This window comes from Chinchilla lanigera, unplaced genomic scaffold (genome assembly GCF_000276665.1).
Source record: "Chinchilla lanigera isolate Chin_1 unplaced genomic scaffold, ChiLan1.0 scaffold00038, whole genome shotgun sequence".
Taxonomy (NCBI): Eukaryota; Metazoa; Chordata; class Mammalia; order Rodentia; family Chinchillidae; genus Chinchilla; species Chinchilla lanigera.
In genome coordinates, this window is record NW_004955439.1 from 5,403,475 (window position 1) to 5,421,680 (window position 18,206).

Genomic DNA, 18,206 nt, shown 5'->3' on the forward strand with positions numbered 1-18,206 from the left:
TTCAGCAGTATTGATAATTTCCTGACAGAGGTGAAGCCTCCTGGAGTCCCTTGTCTCATTCTTTGTTCTGTACTTTATTACTCTCCTGGCCTGTTGCATATGGTAGGAAAACGTACTTTAACTCTTAGAATTACTCTAAGTGTACTGTGATGTATCTGATATCCTTAAGGCCAATGATGTCGCTAGTGTATCAGTGTGCCTTCCTTTACTCTCAGAACAAAGGGGGAGAACTCAGCAAGACCTCAAGGAAAGAACACGATGTGGAAGAGAAGTGTGCTCTTTCCCCTGACATTACACTATCAAAATTTAGTCAGTTTCATAGGAATAAGAGTACATTATTTCCATGACCAGTGACAAAAGATATTCAAGTAGAAAGAAGAGATGGCAAACCTGATTTCTCCATGAAGCCCAGGACATTGATAACCTCCAAGGAGGAAAACATTGTAACTGTCTGGAAAATGGCTATTTACATATCTGAAAATTCTGCTGGGAATTCCAAAGTAATATGCTAATTAAAGGAAAGGAAAGTCTATTTTTTGGCTGCCTACTCTAAGAAAGTATCTGAGTTCACACAGCCCATGGGCCAATAATTATTTATTCTGCCCTCTTCCTTTTCCCCAGGTTTTTCCTGAAACCAATGAAAAAGATGATAGTAACAACTATAATGGAATGTCTGAATGTCTATCCTGACCTTTAGTCTGGTAAGAGCTACTGCTGGCAAGTTTGTTTTCTCTATCCTCAGTGGCTGGTGCTGGCAAGCTATCCCTGCCTGTCCTTTCTGTGGTGCTTTCCGCAAATGGGAGTTTCTTTCCCAGCAACCACTTATCCCTATCTCATCCCTAAACTGGTCCTGGGAAAGCTAGCTTTATTAAGTCAAGACCATTAAGTAAAAATAAATTACCTAAACTACAACTAATTAACTAAAATGACCAATTTTTACAGTTAATGCTTGCATATTTTTGCTATTAATTTAGCCTTGCTTTGTTTCTGGATGTTTGAAGTTTTATAGAATTTGACCTGGATCTTAGCCTTTGACTAATCCAGAAGAGCGATTCCACTGAGTGGTCTGTCTGGTAGTTATTGCTCTTATTCTGGGTCAATACTATACCAATAAAGAGACATAAATGTAGCTAAATCTTTAGACTACAGTTTGTTTTCTATAGTAAACATGCTTCTCTGTAGTAACTGGGAAGCTGAGTAATTCCCATTGTTGTAAATGAGTATCTGGTGACTTAAAATTTTGGGATGGGGTTACTTATGTATGCAAGGGATACTATGTATCATATATATATACACACACACACACACTTCCCATATTGAGATCTCAGCTCCTAATATTGCTTTCAGGGAGTAATTCTTCCTGGGGAAGTTTGGATTAGGCAAGACTCCCTAGTTCAAGGGGGGGACTCAGAGGGTCTCTCCAAAAGGAATAAGGCTGACTCCCTCTTCTCTCTTTCTAGATCTTTCCCTTAGAATTCTCTTCTCCCCTCAGGTTCCCACTTGTTTTCTTTTTCTGCTACAACATTTTGTTAATTTCATTCACTACAGATTTAAAGTTATTTTTCAAAACTAGAAGGGCATGGGCCAGGGATATAGCTCAGTGGCACAGCACCTGCCTGGCAAGTGCAAGGTTGTGAGTTCGATTCCCAGTATTAAAAAAAAAAAACTAGAAGAGCACAATACCCTTAACAAATTTGTTGAATATAAAAATAATGAAACCTACTGGCTGGCTGTAAATATGAAAGAAAAAAACTTTTGCAACCTCAGGAAAAAACCTGTTTTAAAAGAAAAAACAAGCAAAACCATCTAGTCCCTCATTGTGGTTAAAGAGAAGTGAAAGTAGTGGCATATAACATAAATGTGAAACTTACTTCAATTCCAACTTAATTTTACACAATTTATCCCAATGTTGTACTATACAGACTTATTCTTGGAACTATTACCAAGTTGGTAATGTCTGTAAGTAACAGATGGGTCTCTTCTTGCTGCTTCTTGTGGCTCCAATTAAAGTGAATAAACCTGAAGATTTTCAACATATGTAAAAGGATTCCCAAAGTGCTACATATAACACAACAGGTATTCAAAGAAGTTACCTGAGAATAACTTTGCAAGTGGTAAAATTAAAAACTAGAAAACAATCTATTGCACTGACTCCTCTGGTCCTGGGCCCACTCATCCGTCTAGAATAGAGTGAGTTTCTGATCCATGCGTGTCTCTAACAAGCCTTCAAAAGGGATGAGCAGCTCACCATGTAGCTCTAATTCCAACTCAGAGCTACAAAGAGCAGTCATGGGATACAGTCGGGTGGGGGTGGGGAGACAATTCTGAAAATGACGGAGACCTCCACAGTCAGATGACATTGATCTGGGCATTCCCAGGGGATGTCTAAAGTGGCCTATGATATTCTAACATTCAGCAAAGTTTGATGTTCATGTAACATATGTCACTTAATTACTTTATTTTTCAATTTATTTTGTGAAACTTTTGTTGTTTGGCATTTGCTTTTCAGAGAACAGTGGAGTGATGTGGCTGGTTTTTTTTTTTTTTTTTTACAGATGTCAATTGTTACCTTTATTTGAATTATTATAAATATCATATTCAATATTTCTTTGGTAAAAACAAGTAAGTGAAATTTATTTCCAATATACTCAAATAATTCCAATACTACCTGAAGCATACAATTAAGATTCATTATCTCAAAAATAAAACTCCAATAGAAAAGCTTAACAGAAATTTTAAGTTCAAAGTCTACATGTATATAACAGAAATCATATTTATGACAAGATACTACAAATTATCAGCAAAGACATGGTACTCTATATTTCATATAATCTTCAAGGTATCTAGAATAATATAAATATTCCAATAAAAAGCAAATGTGTCAATATAAACTTCCTACTAAAGTAGCTTCCTAAACTAAAAGTGAAATCATTGGGTCAGGGATATAGCTCACCAGTACAGCACCTGCCTGGCAAGCGCAAAGTCCTGAGTTTGATTCCTAGTACCAAAAAAAAAAAAGTGAAGTCATGTCACATTTTCTCATTAAATTTTCAACTATCATCTGATCTTGTGTTCCTTTTAGGAAAAAGGCTAAAGAGTTAAAAATCTATATTTAACTCAAAATACAGCATCTTCTAATGTAAGTCTACCAACAATATCATACTGAATGTTTCAAATATGGTATTTCCAACTATAATATAAAAAGTGAATAAAGCCATAACTGTTCTAGAAATTTGAACTTAAAGGAGAAAATGAAAACTACTGTATCTATTGATCTTTAAAAATATTTTCTTGTTACAAAACTCCACCTCTAGAGAACTCTGGCACCAAAGCTAGTAGCATCTGCTAGCTACTTGGAAGCAGAAATCTAAGGTATAACTGCATTTTGTTGGTAAACTTTAAATACCTTCATGCTCAGTGCTGATGAACGACTGGGGAATGGAATGCTAGCCAGAATCAAGGCAAAATGTGACCAACAAAGGTTATTACTTATACCATCCTGCAATCAGCTAGAAGGGCTCCAAACATTTCAGGTGCACAAGCAAAACTGCTTGGCTCTGAGTCACTCAGTATAGAACATGAATGCCTTAAAATGTTACAAATATCATAACTAATAAAATCCCACAGCATTCTATTATTTTAATGGCCAAAATAATGACTCTCATTTTATTTCGTTGTATGTTTACATGTATGTATTTCTATACACAAAAAAATATTTAATATGAACATAAATATACCTCATTATGAGAATGCCATGATACATTCCATTTTAATACACACGTGAGCACATGTGCACACAAAAACACAGATCAACTTCTCTGAGTAAGTACAGACAGCACTCAGTAGTTAAGAGTCTGAACATGAAACAGGTCCTAGACCTTCATCCCTCTCCATGTGTCAAGTCTTCCTTGCTCATCCGATCACATTTCTCAAAAACATAAGGTCTAAGTTTTTTTTAGACAAAACCAAAACTAAGCCTTGACCCCTGAAATCACACTTAGGATTCAGATACCAAGTTCAACAAACATTTCATGTCAAAATACCTGGAAATTTTAGGTCTTTAAGCAGCTCTCCTCTCACTTCTTATCCTTTCTTTTCAGGGTATTATTCGTGCTGTATCAAAATATGACTTCAGTCACACTTAGAATGAAAATATTTCCCAGAATTGACCAATAAGATAAAGTAACAAAGATGAGAATCCTAGAAATTGCTTAGCAGCCTTAAAAACCTCAAAGAAAACATTTATTTTAGCTAGATGATGGTAATGTTTATCTTCCTTTTAGAAACAACCACTGCCAAAATAAACATTTGCATTGGAAGAAATGTGTTGGCTGTAAAGAAGCTACCAAATAAAACGCTTATGTTCTGAAGTAAGTATTTAACTCAAAAAATATGTAGCAAAATATATATAACCAGGGAGGACAGACGATAAATTAGACAAAAATTAGAATACAGACAGCTTTTGAAAGATCTCTTCAAAAAGGAAGCTGTTTCTAATTCAGTTTTGACTTTAACTTAAAGTGCTAAGTTCAGATACATCACCATAACAAAAATAACTTATTGATATTTAATTTTGCCACTTGCAAGCAATGATCATATTCCACTTTTTTGTAAAGGTTTTCACAATATAGATTTTTTTAAAAAAACTAAGCCCTGTCTTCTCATTATAAAAGCACTCATGAAATTATATCACTCCTTTTATTTTCTTTCCCTTCGCCAGCTGTATAATTCCAACCAGCATCACACTATCAAATATTTATAACAAAGTAAGGTAGTTAACCCCAAAACTCAGGGAAAATCTCACACTGCATAATTGAAATCTGCTTCACCCAAATAAAAAACTCAGCTTCTATAACCTTTTTTTCCTGGGTGTTGTTTGTTTTTAGGGTTTTTTTGTCTGTTTTTATTTTGCTTTGAGTTACTAGAGACTGAACACAGGGGCACTCTACACTAAGCTTTACCCCAGCTCATTTTTTTTCTTTTTTTTTTTTTTTATTTTAAAGAGAGTAAAAAAAAGAACAACAGCAAAATACCAACAACACAGACAAAAACAAAACAAAGCAAAAACAATACAAATGATACAGGGTGTCAGAACAAAATGGTAAGAATTGACAGTGGCTGTTATATTACATATTGTTATCTTTAACAAAGTTGTCAGATTACCAGATATAAGAATGCAAGACTGATCAAACCATCAAAGACAATATACCCCAGCTCATTTTTGTGTTTATTTCTTTGTTTGTTTACTTATTTGTTTTTCATTTTCAGAAGAGGTTTCACCAAGTTGCCTGGACAGGCTTTGAACTTGCAATCCCCCTGTCTCAGCCTCCCAAGTAGCTAGAATTACAGGTATGCACCACCACACTCAACTATAAAAATCTTTTTTAAAGCAAGCTGGAAAAAGTCCATGCATAAATAAATGTGTCACGGAGGACAAAGAAAATGAAATAAACCTCTGCTCACCCACAACCCTGATTCAGTAAAAAATACCTTGGCATCTTAAAAAAAAAAAATCTAAACCACAGATTCTAGTAACCTTACAGATTATATATCTATGTAGCTTTGCATTAAATAAAATCAACCAGTGTACTTTTGTTAACCATCCCCAGGTTTGAATTCCAGGAGCCTGGAGGCGGAACATTCTCCATAAAGGCATAGAAAATTCATTTCCCCTCTCAACTCAATAAAAACCCAAGTGGACTAGTTTTTAGGGAACCGTGCAAAACTAATCTCTTTAGGCATGTATTTGCCTGATGACATGGGAGAAACAGCAAGTGAAAGACCACAAATATAGTTCCAGTTAATAAAGACAAAAATGATATACTATTATCATGTCATGCTTCAATGACCCAGTCATGAGTACATTTTAAAAATAAAATTATCATCACACAAATCAAGAATCACCAGTTTAATACTGTACTAAAATCAAACCCTCAGTGGCTAGTTCCTCCTGACTCATGGAGACCAAAAAAAATTGTAAAGGCAAGATACTATCCATGTTAAATTTCATACAAGCACTGCAGTTCTTTCTAACAGAATACTCATTTAAAATTCCTATCACAGGAGTGGAAGGCCAGCCAGGAATCAAACTGTGACCTCTGAGCCAAAGACAACTTACTACTCAGCTGGTAAGTGGGCAACTCAATTTACAAACTTGAATTCCTGCATTTTAATCCTTTGCAGAAATATATGAGCAATATTAAATGAACTGGATTCAGCTCATTAGAGGTTCACAAACCAAACACAGAAAGCTCTGGAAGGTATCCAAAGCAAAGTCATGCCTAGGTGGTGATGTCCACTCAATAAATACTCAATGTCATAATTATCTTTCATCCCTCCCCCTGAAGAACATTAGCAGTCACAACTACAACAATGCTTAGCCAATTAAATTAATCCTGGAAGGAAATGGATAGGACTAACAGCCAATCACAGTGCCAGGAACTTGTTTGGGGACACATTTGTAATTCCTGAAACTTGTATACAATGCAACTCATTGAGAATTCCTCACCAAAGAACACAGACTAAAGCTAACAAAATAAATGCATGTGCTCTAATAACTTATACTCAAATACTTCACTAATTCTTTTCCATTTCAAAACAATTAAGAATTTTTCACATGGACCTGATGTTATAAAATCTCTATGTCTCCTTTAAAATGTTACACATATTCAAAACTGTATTCACAGCTACCTTTAGCTTTTTAAATTTCAAAACAAGATACTGTATTTGAAAGCTGTATTATAACTAAAAGAAAGGGCGAGAAAGCAGTAGAGTATTCAGACCCTTGATTATGATTAACTCAATGTGAAAGCTTGACATTTCTGCAGCCAGGATATTCAGTTTCATACCAGGTACAATATTTTCCTTACGTTATCAGAAAGATGTGTGCATTTAAAACTGGATGGCAATAAAATGGCTAGTCATTCTTTTTTGCTACAATAAAATGCCTAATCTAAAACCTTAATTAGAAATTTGCTGAGACACTTGATAAGCAGTCTTCACCACTTTCTTCCCTCAACTTAGTGTTGTTACATTCTCCAAGAGCCACAGATATTAAATAAAACAAATTAACAATGAGTTACTATACATACTATATTTTATATGTCCTTTAATTTTAACCTTATGCATCTGGAGAAAAAATAATAAAATTTCCTAAGTTCAAAAACCATTCTTGGGCTGGGGATATAGCTCAGCAGTGCAGCACCTGCCTGGCGGGCACAAGGTCCTGAGTTCAATTCCTGGTACCCCCCAAAAAAACAATCATTCCTCATACACTCTCTCCATTTGTTTGACTGCTACTTTGGTTATGCATACTAAGCCAGTGTCTAAAACTTCTAGAAAGACTAACGCATTTAGCAAAGAGATAAAGGAGCATCTAGCTCTTGCCATGAATAGTACTATTTGAAACAAACTTTCCAATCTCACTCACATCAGGGAGACATGATAAACCAGAAGGTACTGAAACACGGTGGCATAACAAGCACATACTTCTTCCATTAGCCCTGCTACTGCACGCTACTTCTCCGCCTCTTGTCTTTCTGTGGCCAGAGTATCATAAGGAACTATCAGCTCCAAATCAAATTAACTATAGAATGCAAGGATGACTTTACCTGTTCAGGGTTTCCTCCCCTCTATAAAGACAAAAGTCCTAAAACTCAAAAAGGGTTTGATGACAGTGGGAGCAGGGGCAGGGTTGGGGGTGAGGTAGATAGAGAAACAGACACAAATCACTTAATTTTTATCATTTATAAATTATCTCTTCACGATTAGCAGCCTCAACTAAAGACTTTTACTCTATGAAGCAAAATATTGCTGAAAGAAAGGAGTACTATGGGAAAAAATTAAGAGTACAATTAAGTAAGTGACTGCTGGCATTCTCAATAGCTAATTTTTAATTATTATGCAATGAAACCTCCTGACAATAGTTAAGGTTGTCTAAGGAATGAACAAGTATAGGACCCAAATACTGAGCTATTGGTATCTTTCCCCATAATACCCTTAAAGAGAAAAGACAATAGACTTTAAAGGAGAAGGCTCAGGGGCAACTTAGTAATGAATTTTAGTACACAACTGTGTATCATGTAAAGTATAATAAATCATTTCCTACATCTACTTTAGAAAGAATAAAAGTTTTGTCCACCTTTTTTACCCTACGGAAGATTTTTGGGCAAATACAGAGAATTTCCTAAGGAAAGTATTGTTAACCTCTAGCATGGGTTACTGGGCAGCATTATGAAATGCTCTAGTCTGAAGGCAGTGAAACAGACTGCACTAGCCTGATGTATTCCCTAGGGCTGTCAGGCACAGCATAGCAATTTATAAATAAGCTTTTCTGGTATTCCTAGTAACTAAATACCTTAACAAGTCTGAATCTAATTTAGTCTTTTTCAAATTCTATGCTTTCTTGGGGCAACATAATGAGGACACACTCGAGTATCCAAAAGACTGTAGGTTTACACTGCTAGAAGGTACATGGTCATTTGTGGTTCATCATTTTAACTCTGAAGAAAAGGAGAAAAAGATCATATCTTCCTTTCAAGAGCAGGAAATATCTTGTATTTAAGTAAAACTACAAAACTCATCAAAATCTAGGGCCACAAACCTAGATCAAACCCTCATAAAAAATACAGAAACCGGTTTCAGAAGATATATTAGAAAGTCTAAGAAATGAAAGCAAAGTAATAAAATAATATTTCAAGTTGATGCTACCTTCCAGGAAGACTATTGGATGACTTGAAAATTCACCTAAAGATAGCCTATTCTCAGCTCAAAATCTGACAATGACCTCAGAAAGGTGAGCATGCCAAGTTCGCTTCAGAGCTTACATCTACGTAAGTGGCTGCAAAATTTTGACATAGTGCATCTTTAAAATAAAGGTAGGACTTACTGGCTTTCTACCAACAGGCATGTTGTCCACTTTGTTGAAGAAGTTCAACATTCTATATTTAAAGAAATAATGAACACTAACAGAAAGCAGTAAACACTAATTCTCATAACACCAATCTTGTAGACAGTAATAGACAAAGAGAACGCTATCCGCAAAAAAGGAAGGACAGAAAAACTAGCACCCACCTGCTGCTGCGGGTACTGCATGCCTCCCAGGGTCCCTGGGGCCCGGCCCTGTATGCCGAGCGGGTACCGCTGTGCACCTGGGGGGCCATAGGAACCTCCTGGGTAGGGACTGCTCTGCTGCGGCTGGGAATGGGGGTTACTGCCCATCCCATACAACTGAGGTCTCTTCATCACCATTGGGTCCATTGGACTGCCCTGTGAAGAAATATACAAAGAGGTAGGTTTATCAGTGTATTATTCATTACAAACCCAGAAGTTTTTCTGTCAATACATGCATTAAAAACACAACTATTAACTCTGAAATTATTAAACCAATGAATGATCTGGCAAAAATCCCAAAGAATATTAGAAAAAAACTAACTGGATAAAAGACTATTGTTCAACTTTTAGGGAGGTTTTAACAATTAAGAGAGATGTGGAGTAAACAAAAAAAAAGGAAGATTTTTGTATCTTAAACACTTAAAATTCTATTATGCATATAAGAAATGAACATGATAGTTATTAATCTCTCTGCTCTTTCAAACTTACTAGGAATAAGGGCAAAAGATACTAGGTGATTAGCAGTACTTTCTGATTTCAATGTGTCCTTAGAACAATTTCTTTTTAGACCTAAGTCTGCAAGTCCTGATCAAGCATTACCTGTCTGAGTGCTCATTAAAAAGTGAAAGGGCAGATTTTAGATAACAAATGTCTTGGGTAAAAATTTTCAAAGACCACTAGTGTGCAGGAATAAGCCCCTGACTATGAGTCACAAGTTATCTTCCCTGCATAAGCAAGCACCTTACCAAACATAATCAGTTCAAAACTATACCCTGAATTTCATTTTTGGTCTAGTGAGTCAGTCCCCAGGCCTCAAGGCCAAAGCCGTGGAGAGAACCAGAAGGTGGACCTCAGCAGGGCCTTACCCCTAGGCAGAGTGAGCAATGCAAGCCCTGATCTAAGGCAATAATGGCCAATAGCATGCACTCAACAGATCTTTCCTTCCTTCAAAACCAGGTAATGATCCCTACTGCATGCCAGACTAGACAGTCATCACATGGCACATAGGGACTCACTAGTAGGCTTGAGGATTACCAGGATAAATGGGAATAACAGGTTCAAAGAGGAGAGGATGGAGCAAGAAATGGACTCAAAGATGAACTGCACATGAGGAAATGTAAGCAATTTGGATCAAGTGAAGCAAGAGTCTTCAGAGAAGCAGCTGAAGGAGGCAGAAAACAGAAAGAGGGCTAATGCATAAAGGCCACTTGGTATCATCTTATGGATGAACCACTGAGGGCTTTTACAGAGAGGGCTGGTGTTCAGTCACCTTCAGCAAACCTGCTCTGTCACAAAGTGGCTGAAAGCAGGTTGGGCTACTGCACTGTTAGGTGCAGCTGCAGTCCAGAACTGGCAGCAATGCAAGGAAGCAGCAAGTCCAGATTCCAGTCACACGTAGGAGGACTTGGAAGACTGGGAAGTGACAGAAGACACATGGTAAAACAACTCAGATGGCATATACAGCAAGAGAGTGGAGCTACCCTCTGCCATGTTCTGCAGGTAAAAACTGAGGTCCCAATGGGAATTCCAGGTGAAAATACCCAGGAGAAAGTGACACATGAGTTTACACTGGGGGAATAACCTCTGATCTAGAAAATGAGTAGAGAGTTCACTATGTTGAGGAAGTATGTACTCAGACGGCAAGGGATTTTCTGTTTTATTCATCATTATCTCTCCAGGGTATAAGTGAAACAAGTGTTTGGCACAAAATAAATACTCAATAGATGCTAGATGAATTACCAAATAAGAAGGAAATAAAACTAGAAACTTTATTTTAAAAGATTATATGAAAAGAAAACCATAGGTAGTGGAACAAATCTTAGAGAACATCACCACTTAAGCAAAAGAGAGGAAAATGAGCCTATAGAGAAGCCCAAAGAATTATTGAAACTGTGGCCAGATTCCAAAGGGTATAGTGTCATAGGAGAAGAGTCATGTGCTCTAATGAAACAGGCCTGTCATATGCAGCCCAAAAGTCCACTAAGGTGAAGGTTAAAAGTTTTTACTACACTTGACTAGGAAGTACTTAATGACCCAGACAAGGACACTGTTCGTCTCAAGAGATGAGGATGGAAACTAGAACACCAGGAATGGTAGCATGAAGCAGAGGTGAAGGGAAAGCCAGGAATGAGCTCCCAAACCCAAGCTGAAAAAGCTGGGAGAACTTTCCTTCCACTCCCACTCCAAGACTGTATGTGGGCATTTGCCCTTCTTCCATCTTGTTAACTAATGTTCATTCATTTTAATAATTTGATTAGAGTATATGCACTGATTTTAATGATTTCACTAGTGACAATGCACACTGTGCCAGGCACTAGAAGCAAGAAAATGCATAGCTGCAGTGGCTGCACTCGAGATTCACCGAAGGAGACCATCAGAATCCCAACTCTGGGCAGCAGAGATGTTAACTACAGAAGGCTGGAAAAGGAAGTAGCTATCTGTGCTGAAGGAACCTGAGCTTAGCAATGAGAGATCCACAGGGAACCAGTCAGCAACCAATCCCACCTGAACAAACTAGATGGAGGACATAAGAGGAAACAGACGCTTTGCTCTAGGCACACCTCCTACAGAGAACAGATCTGCTCAAACTCCACAATTTTATAGAATTTAACTATTACTTTCATCAGCCAAGAAAAAGTTCATACTTAAAATGACATAAAGTGGATGAGAGTACATATGGTTTCATTCAAAACAATGCAAGCATTGCTATTATACAACCAAAGCTGGCCTCAAAACCAAATGCACATAAACACACATTGATATAGATATGGTAAGACCAAAATCTATGACTATAAGGTTTTGCACAATTATTTCCATTACAGTTTACACAGGAGAAAGGCAAAATGTAATTATGTTCCAGATTTTCTTTCAAAACATAAAACAAAACTTTCGACAGAAGTGTGAAAATTCAAGGCTGGGCTCAAGGGAATGAGTTGCCCACAGAATGGCTGCATAAATCACGTTTCAAGCTAAGTGTCCAACAAGGAGCCCTGCAACAGCCCTATCTTCACATTCGACAGAGAGCCCAAGGCATTAAAAGGTCTACTTACTTCATTTTAATAATGCCCCACCAAGACTGGCTTAAGTAAACCAAAAATTTTAAATGGGTAGATGATTAGTGTATATTTTAATGCTATAGTACAACAAATTCATCTTATCAGTGACTAAAACTGTTTTGTAATACCTGTCTCATTTGCTGCCAACTTTTACAGTTATGCTTAAAATTTAGTTAATCTGCACTCATGTCAAAAATGTTAGCTCAACCCTGAAATTCCCAAAAACCAAAAGCACAGAATAAAGACTATTTAACCCTTCAAAATGCATCAAATCAATGAGACTTTAGATATGAAAATAGATAAACAGTACAATTATTTAATTTTAACTTTGCTTATGTCTATCAGTATTTATCCACAATTCAAATTCACCCCACTGTGTACTCTTTACTATTTTAAATTAAATATGCGTAACTATAGTACCTCAACATCTGCTTTTTAGTACCAGCTCTTTAAAAGAACCAAAAACCAAGTCTAATTTAAGAGTCTTCTCATATTCACATAACCTGAAACAATTATATCTTTTTATCATCTATTGTCTATAATGTTGTTCTAGAATACAACCATTTTCACTTCTCACACAAAATTTATGCTGCATCAGGGATACCACCTAAGAATGATCTTCAAATACTTGTCTAAGTATGTTATTCCAAACAACTTTTTCTTTTCTAGATAGCAGCCCACAACTTCTGCAGTTTTTCAATTCCATCAAATAAGACAAGTGCTTTGAAGGCCACAAAACACACCACCGTTTTCAAAAAGCGCTAAAAAAAGAGAAAATAAATAAAATAAAATAAAATAAAAAGCTCTTAGCTAGTCTAATCTGGTTTTAGTTACTGAGCTTCTTCTAAAGCAAAGACTTCCTTGTAAGTCCTCCATATTCAAATAAACTTTTTATAAATATATGCAACCACCCTTCCCCACACACAAAGACACCCTTTCTTTTGTGAATCTCCTGAGTGCCATTTTCCAGTTCCCTAGGTTTCCCATCTTTGTGATTATTAACTAAAGAAGCAGGAGTACTATGTATATTTGTGTACAGATTTTAAGCATACTGTATAGCACACATCAGCTGAAAGTAGGCTTTCTGAGGCTGACGTAGGAATCCAGAAACTGTTTTAAGACTACCAAATTAAAGGATGACTCACTTAATACATACTTCTTGTACACCTAGATATGCTTTGTACTTTTATATTTAGAAATTCCTTCAAGCCAGGCGTGGTGGCACACACCTGGAATCTCAGCACTCAGGAGGCTGAGGCCAGGAGAATCACTACAAGTTAAGACCAGCCTGGGCTACAAAGTGAGTTCAAGGCCAGCCTGAACTACAGAGTAAGACCTCGTCTCAAAAAAAAGAAAAGAAAAAGAAAAAGAAAGAAATTTCTTCAGTGTCATTCTTTTAGAATACACCTATACATGTATTTACAGCAAAAGTATGTAATTATATTTGTTCCTAAATATCAAATTAAAGACATAATTTCATTAAAGTTTTCCTTATGATTTTTCTCAACTCAATTCCTTAAACTACAAATTAAAGAGGATTCACAAAAACCACAGAAAGGAGAATTATCACATCTTGATCTGCAACTATATCTACATATCTGGATTAGTAAAGAAGTCACAGAATAAAACAGCTAGTCTTTTGAATCACTGGGAAAATGTTCTCATATTGGCCACTAATGAAAACTTTTTAATACTCTATTATCAAGAAGAAATGGGCCAACCTACTCAAACCTGATGTAAATAAATAAGTATTTGACCCAACAGATTTAAAACAATGTAAAAATCCTTTGGCAATAATCTGATAATAACTACACGTTCAGAGCAGAAACATCTTGTTCCACCTGTGACACCCCTGCTTCAGTGGGGCAGAAGCTTCTCTTTCAGAGGTATCTGCAGCTGCAGGACTCATCACATCATCACATAGACCACCACCTGCCACCAGTCTGCGACTATGACTAAGTAGCTTGTCAGTTTCCTCACCCACTAACTGAGAGAAACATAACCTCCCTTCAAAATTACAGTGAACATCAAATTAGTAAAAACACACAGGATCTCAGAGTTGAAAGGGGCTACCTAGTTCCTGGAATCCTGCATCCACCTATAATTGTTCAAAGAAGAAAAGGTAAAATAACCCAACTGCTCAATAGTTACAAAAGTTGTGACCAAGCAAAAACCTACCAGACACTAGGATAAGTATATAGAAAATAATAGGTAAATTTTTAAATTGGTATGCATACAAAGTATAGCTATGTGAAAACTATGCTGATAATAAACAGGGGAAGCCACAGTGACCTGTAAATAGTTGTCATATTGTGAAGCAATCTGTGTTGGCTTTTCTGAGATGATGTCTAAATACAATTCTAAAAAGCCTGTTTTCCCCTAAGCATACTACAAACACTATTTTGGCTGGGGGACAAAGGGGAATGGGGACGACAATCAGCTGTTCAGCATTTGTCTGTCCAGTACCCACCCACTCAGGCCAGAAATCAGCAGGGTGCAAAGGATCCTGATTCCCACCAGCAAGCCTCACCCAGCCACCTGTCCCCTATGTCACACCCCAGCAGCATTTCCTGTGGTGGTAGCACCTGTCAGGGATCTCCCAGATGCTGGCATGTGACAGACTTCTGGGTTGTCTTGTATTATTACACTCATGTATTACTTTTCACTTTTCACGTGTGTATTCTTACCTTCCATATGGGCCCATAGGACCATGTCTTCGGCTTTACACTTTTTTTTACATCTCACACAAATGACTCTGACGGTTGTATTTACTCAGTAACTACTTGGAAATGCTAACTAATCACATAAAGGAAAATATTCTCAAAAATAAAAACTTTACCTTACTAATCAACTAGACATCTGTGAATTAGAGCATCAATTACATATCATCACTAATTTTACACATGTCTACTGCATCAGACACATTAAAATTAGTGAAAAAATATATGTATATATACATATATACATTTTATATATACAAATATATATAAATATATAATTATATAAATATATATACATGTATATATACAAATACATATATACAATATATATATTTGATGCTGTTGGTAGTACACCTAATAGCCACAAAACCAGTTTATCAAAAGTAAGATGGAGGAACTAAAGATTCTCTTCCCTCATTTCATAAAGAGTTCCCTAGCCTTCTTCAAGCCATAAAGTTCCAAAATTCTCTGAACCAGTAACCAAAATGATTTTTCTCCTTCCAGATAACACAAGGGGTGTTAAGAGTGGCAGGATATCACAGGTTCACACACGATCACCAGACTGGGGTAGGAAAACATGCAGCCCTGCATCTAAAATCACTTGCTTTACTTGTACTCATGACAAAATAGTTATTTCTTAAAACTTGGAAAAAAACATGAGAATTTCAAATCTGTTATCAACACACTGCAAGAAGGCCTTCTGTCAGCACAGGACTATCTACCACATCATGCAATGGTACACACAGAATCAAAAAGTAGAATTCTAGCTAGGTACAGCAGCACAGGCCTATAATGCTAGCACTGAGGAAGGCTGAGACAAGAGGACCATAAGGGTAAGTCCTGCATGGTCAACTCAGACCCCACCTGAAAATAAAGAACAAAAAGGGGGTCCTGGGGATATAGCTCAGTGGCATAAGCGCCTGCCTGGCAAGCGCAATGTCATCAGTTCGATCCCCGGTACCGAAAAAAAAAAAAAAAAAAAAAGAACAAAAAGGGCTAAGAATGCAGCACAGTGATAGAATACCTCTAGATCTGATCCCCCATATAGCTGAATGAATGAATGAATGAATAAGAGAAAAAGATGAAAAAGAATTCTAAAATATTAGACAAAGAGGAAAGGATGTTTTACTATGCCCTCTAACAATGATGGCTTCAACACAGGGAAGAGGTGGCAAGAACTCACACTATTTCAGAAGATAACTATTGTCAATTTAATTGATCTTGGTTTTGGTTTTGGTTTTGGTTTTGGTTTTGGTTTTGGTTTCCTTAAGGTAAGGAGTTATGAACAAATGTATTTTGGAACCAGGGAGTGACATTTAAAGGACACAAGATGAGAATATCTTTTGTCAATTCTGTGTGTGTGTGTGTGTGTGTGTGTGTGTGCACGCGTGCACGGTGCATGCACGTGCAATGCAGCAGTCATGTGTAAAATTAGTGTTAATATTAAAAAAGGGACAATAGGCAATTTCTACTTGTGCTGCTATTATCTGAAAGACATGTTTTGATGTATAATCTTAAACAGTTAATTCTTCATGTGTATATTATTATTAAACAGGCCAGAAATAGAAATATATAGTACAACATTTTTCCCAAGTGGCATACTATTTTATATGACTATAAATCAACATCAGAGTCTCATATTTTAGATTAATATTATCAATAAAATATTAGTATATTGTAACTTACATATAAAATAAACTACCAATTGCAAGAAACAGTCTATGATTCTACCAGCCATGATTCTCAACTCTTAGGGACACTAAAATAAAATGCATACATGATTTAAAGACATCCCAAGTTTAGCATACAGTGTTAGGAATCTATGAAACACTCCACCTACTGAAATTCAAAGACCCTGACTTGCATTATCAAATAATGAAACCAAATGCCATGTATTGCCAAAGTGCTTTAGTACACTCCTGCACAATTCTTAAAACACTCTCTTTAAGGATTCAGCAATGAAACACAAAACCTTAGAACTGAAAAAAACCTCACTGATACATACTGATGTGTGTATGAATCTCCTGAAAGTGTCTACAACCATGAATGCTGTGGATTTCTTCTTTCTATATTACAAAGTCATTTCTTAGTCATTTGTTCCCATGGTTTTTATTTTGGTCCTTTGACAGATTATTTGAAACAGCTACAGCTATTTCCCTTTTCTGAGCTAAATATGCCATTCTTAATCCCCTTAACACAAACACTACCAATGGGTTAGGGTTAGGGTTAGGGTAAGGGTTAGGGTTAGGGTTAGGGTAAAGGTTAGGGTTAGGGTTAGGTTAGAGTTAGAGTTAGATAAGGTCTCCATGCTCTCTTGGCAGTCTAACCCCTACATAGGCTGTGACTAAACCCCACTTCCCCTATCTCACATCAGATAAACAGGTGACCCTAGTGCCTGATGTCTGTCTCTATCTCTGCTTTTTTCCAGTTTGCTTACTTAGGTCCCTATTTATACTCTGATGACTAATTTTTCAGGTCCTGATTCTGACATCCAACATATTAACTATATTTCCCAGCAACCATCAATGAGATCAGCATACCACTTCATTCAATCCTTCATCCAAATTAAAATAAAGAAGCGGTATAAGAAGAAGACAAAACCTTGGACGAATAAGGAAAGACATTCATAAAGATTTACATAATTCCAGACCTCAGTATCTGGAAGATGATCTTCATCAGGAGACTTTCCACTGGGCCCACCACGCCTTCACCTCTTTCTACTTTTGTGTGCAAGCAGAAGACCCACCATACATGCCTTTGGGTGACAATCTTTCAAGAACTTCAAATTCCTCTATCTTCTCTAACGTACAAAGTAAGTAGCCCAAAGATTAGAAACACAGAATTTGAGGCAAAAGTATATAGGGGAAAAGGCACAGGGTTTAGAGTCAGATAAACCTTGATGTGAATCCTAATTATACAACTTATTAAGCTATGTAAATTTAGACTCACCATTAATAAAACACAGTCACACTCATCTTGGGAGTGCTGGGATTAAATGAGATGACACAGAATTTATCACATAGCAAGAGCTTCCTAAATCTCTTTTCTTTTTCTCTTAATAAATTAGTGAATTGAAGTCAGCAAAATCACTCAGTAATTAAATCTATTTTCTGAAAGTGTTGCCTTATTCATCATCTTTTCATACCTAGCACTTAGTACAATGCCTGGCATGATTAACATTTGTTGAACAGAAAAAGAAATGGCTTCCTCAATACAGCAGCAAGTTAAAACAGCATTCTATGTAGAATATATGTTTTGTGATGGCCAACAAGTACAAGAGGCAAGGAATCATGCATTACTATAGACAAATCTTTACTTT

The 18,206-nt window shown here is 36.6% G+C and overlaps 1 protein-coding gene across 1 annotated transcript in view; it reads right to left on the minus strand.

The window, feature by feature from the left end:
- Arid1b (AT rich interactive domain 1B (SWI1-like)) overlaps positions 1 to 18,206 on the minus strand; it is a gene marked incomplete at its 5' end in the record, with an annotated part of 413,582 nt that overhangs the window by 362,364 nt on the left and 33,012 nt on the right. Inside the window, 1 exon segment of the mRNA XM_013517332.1 lies at positions 9,073 to 9,267. Within this exon segment, the coding sequence (XP_013372786.1) occupies positions 9,073 to 9,258 (186 nt within the window).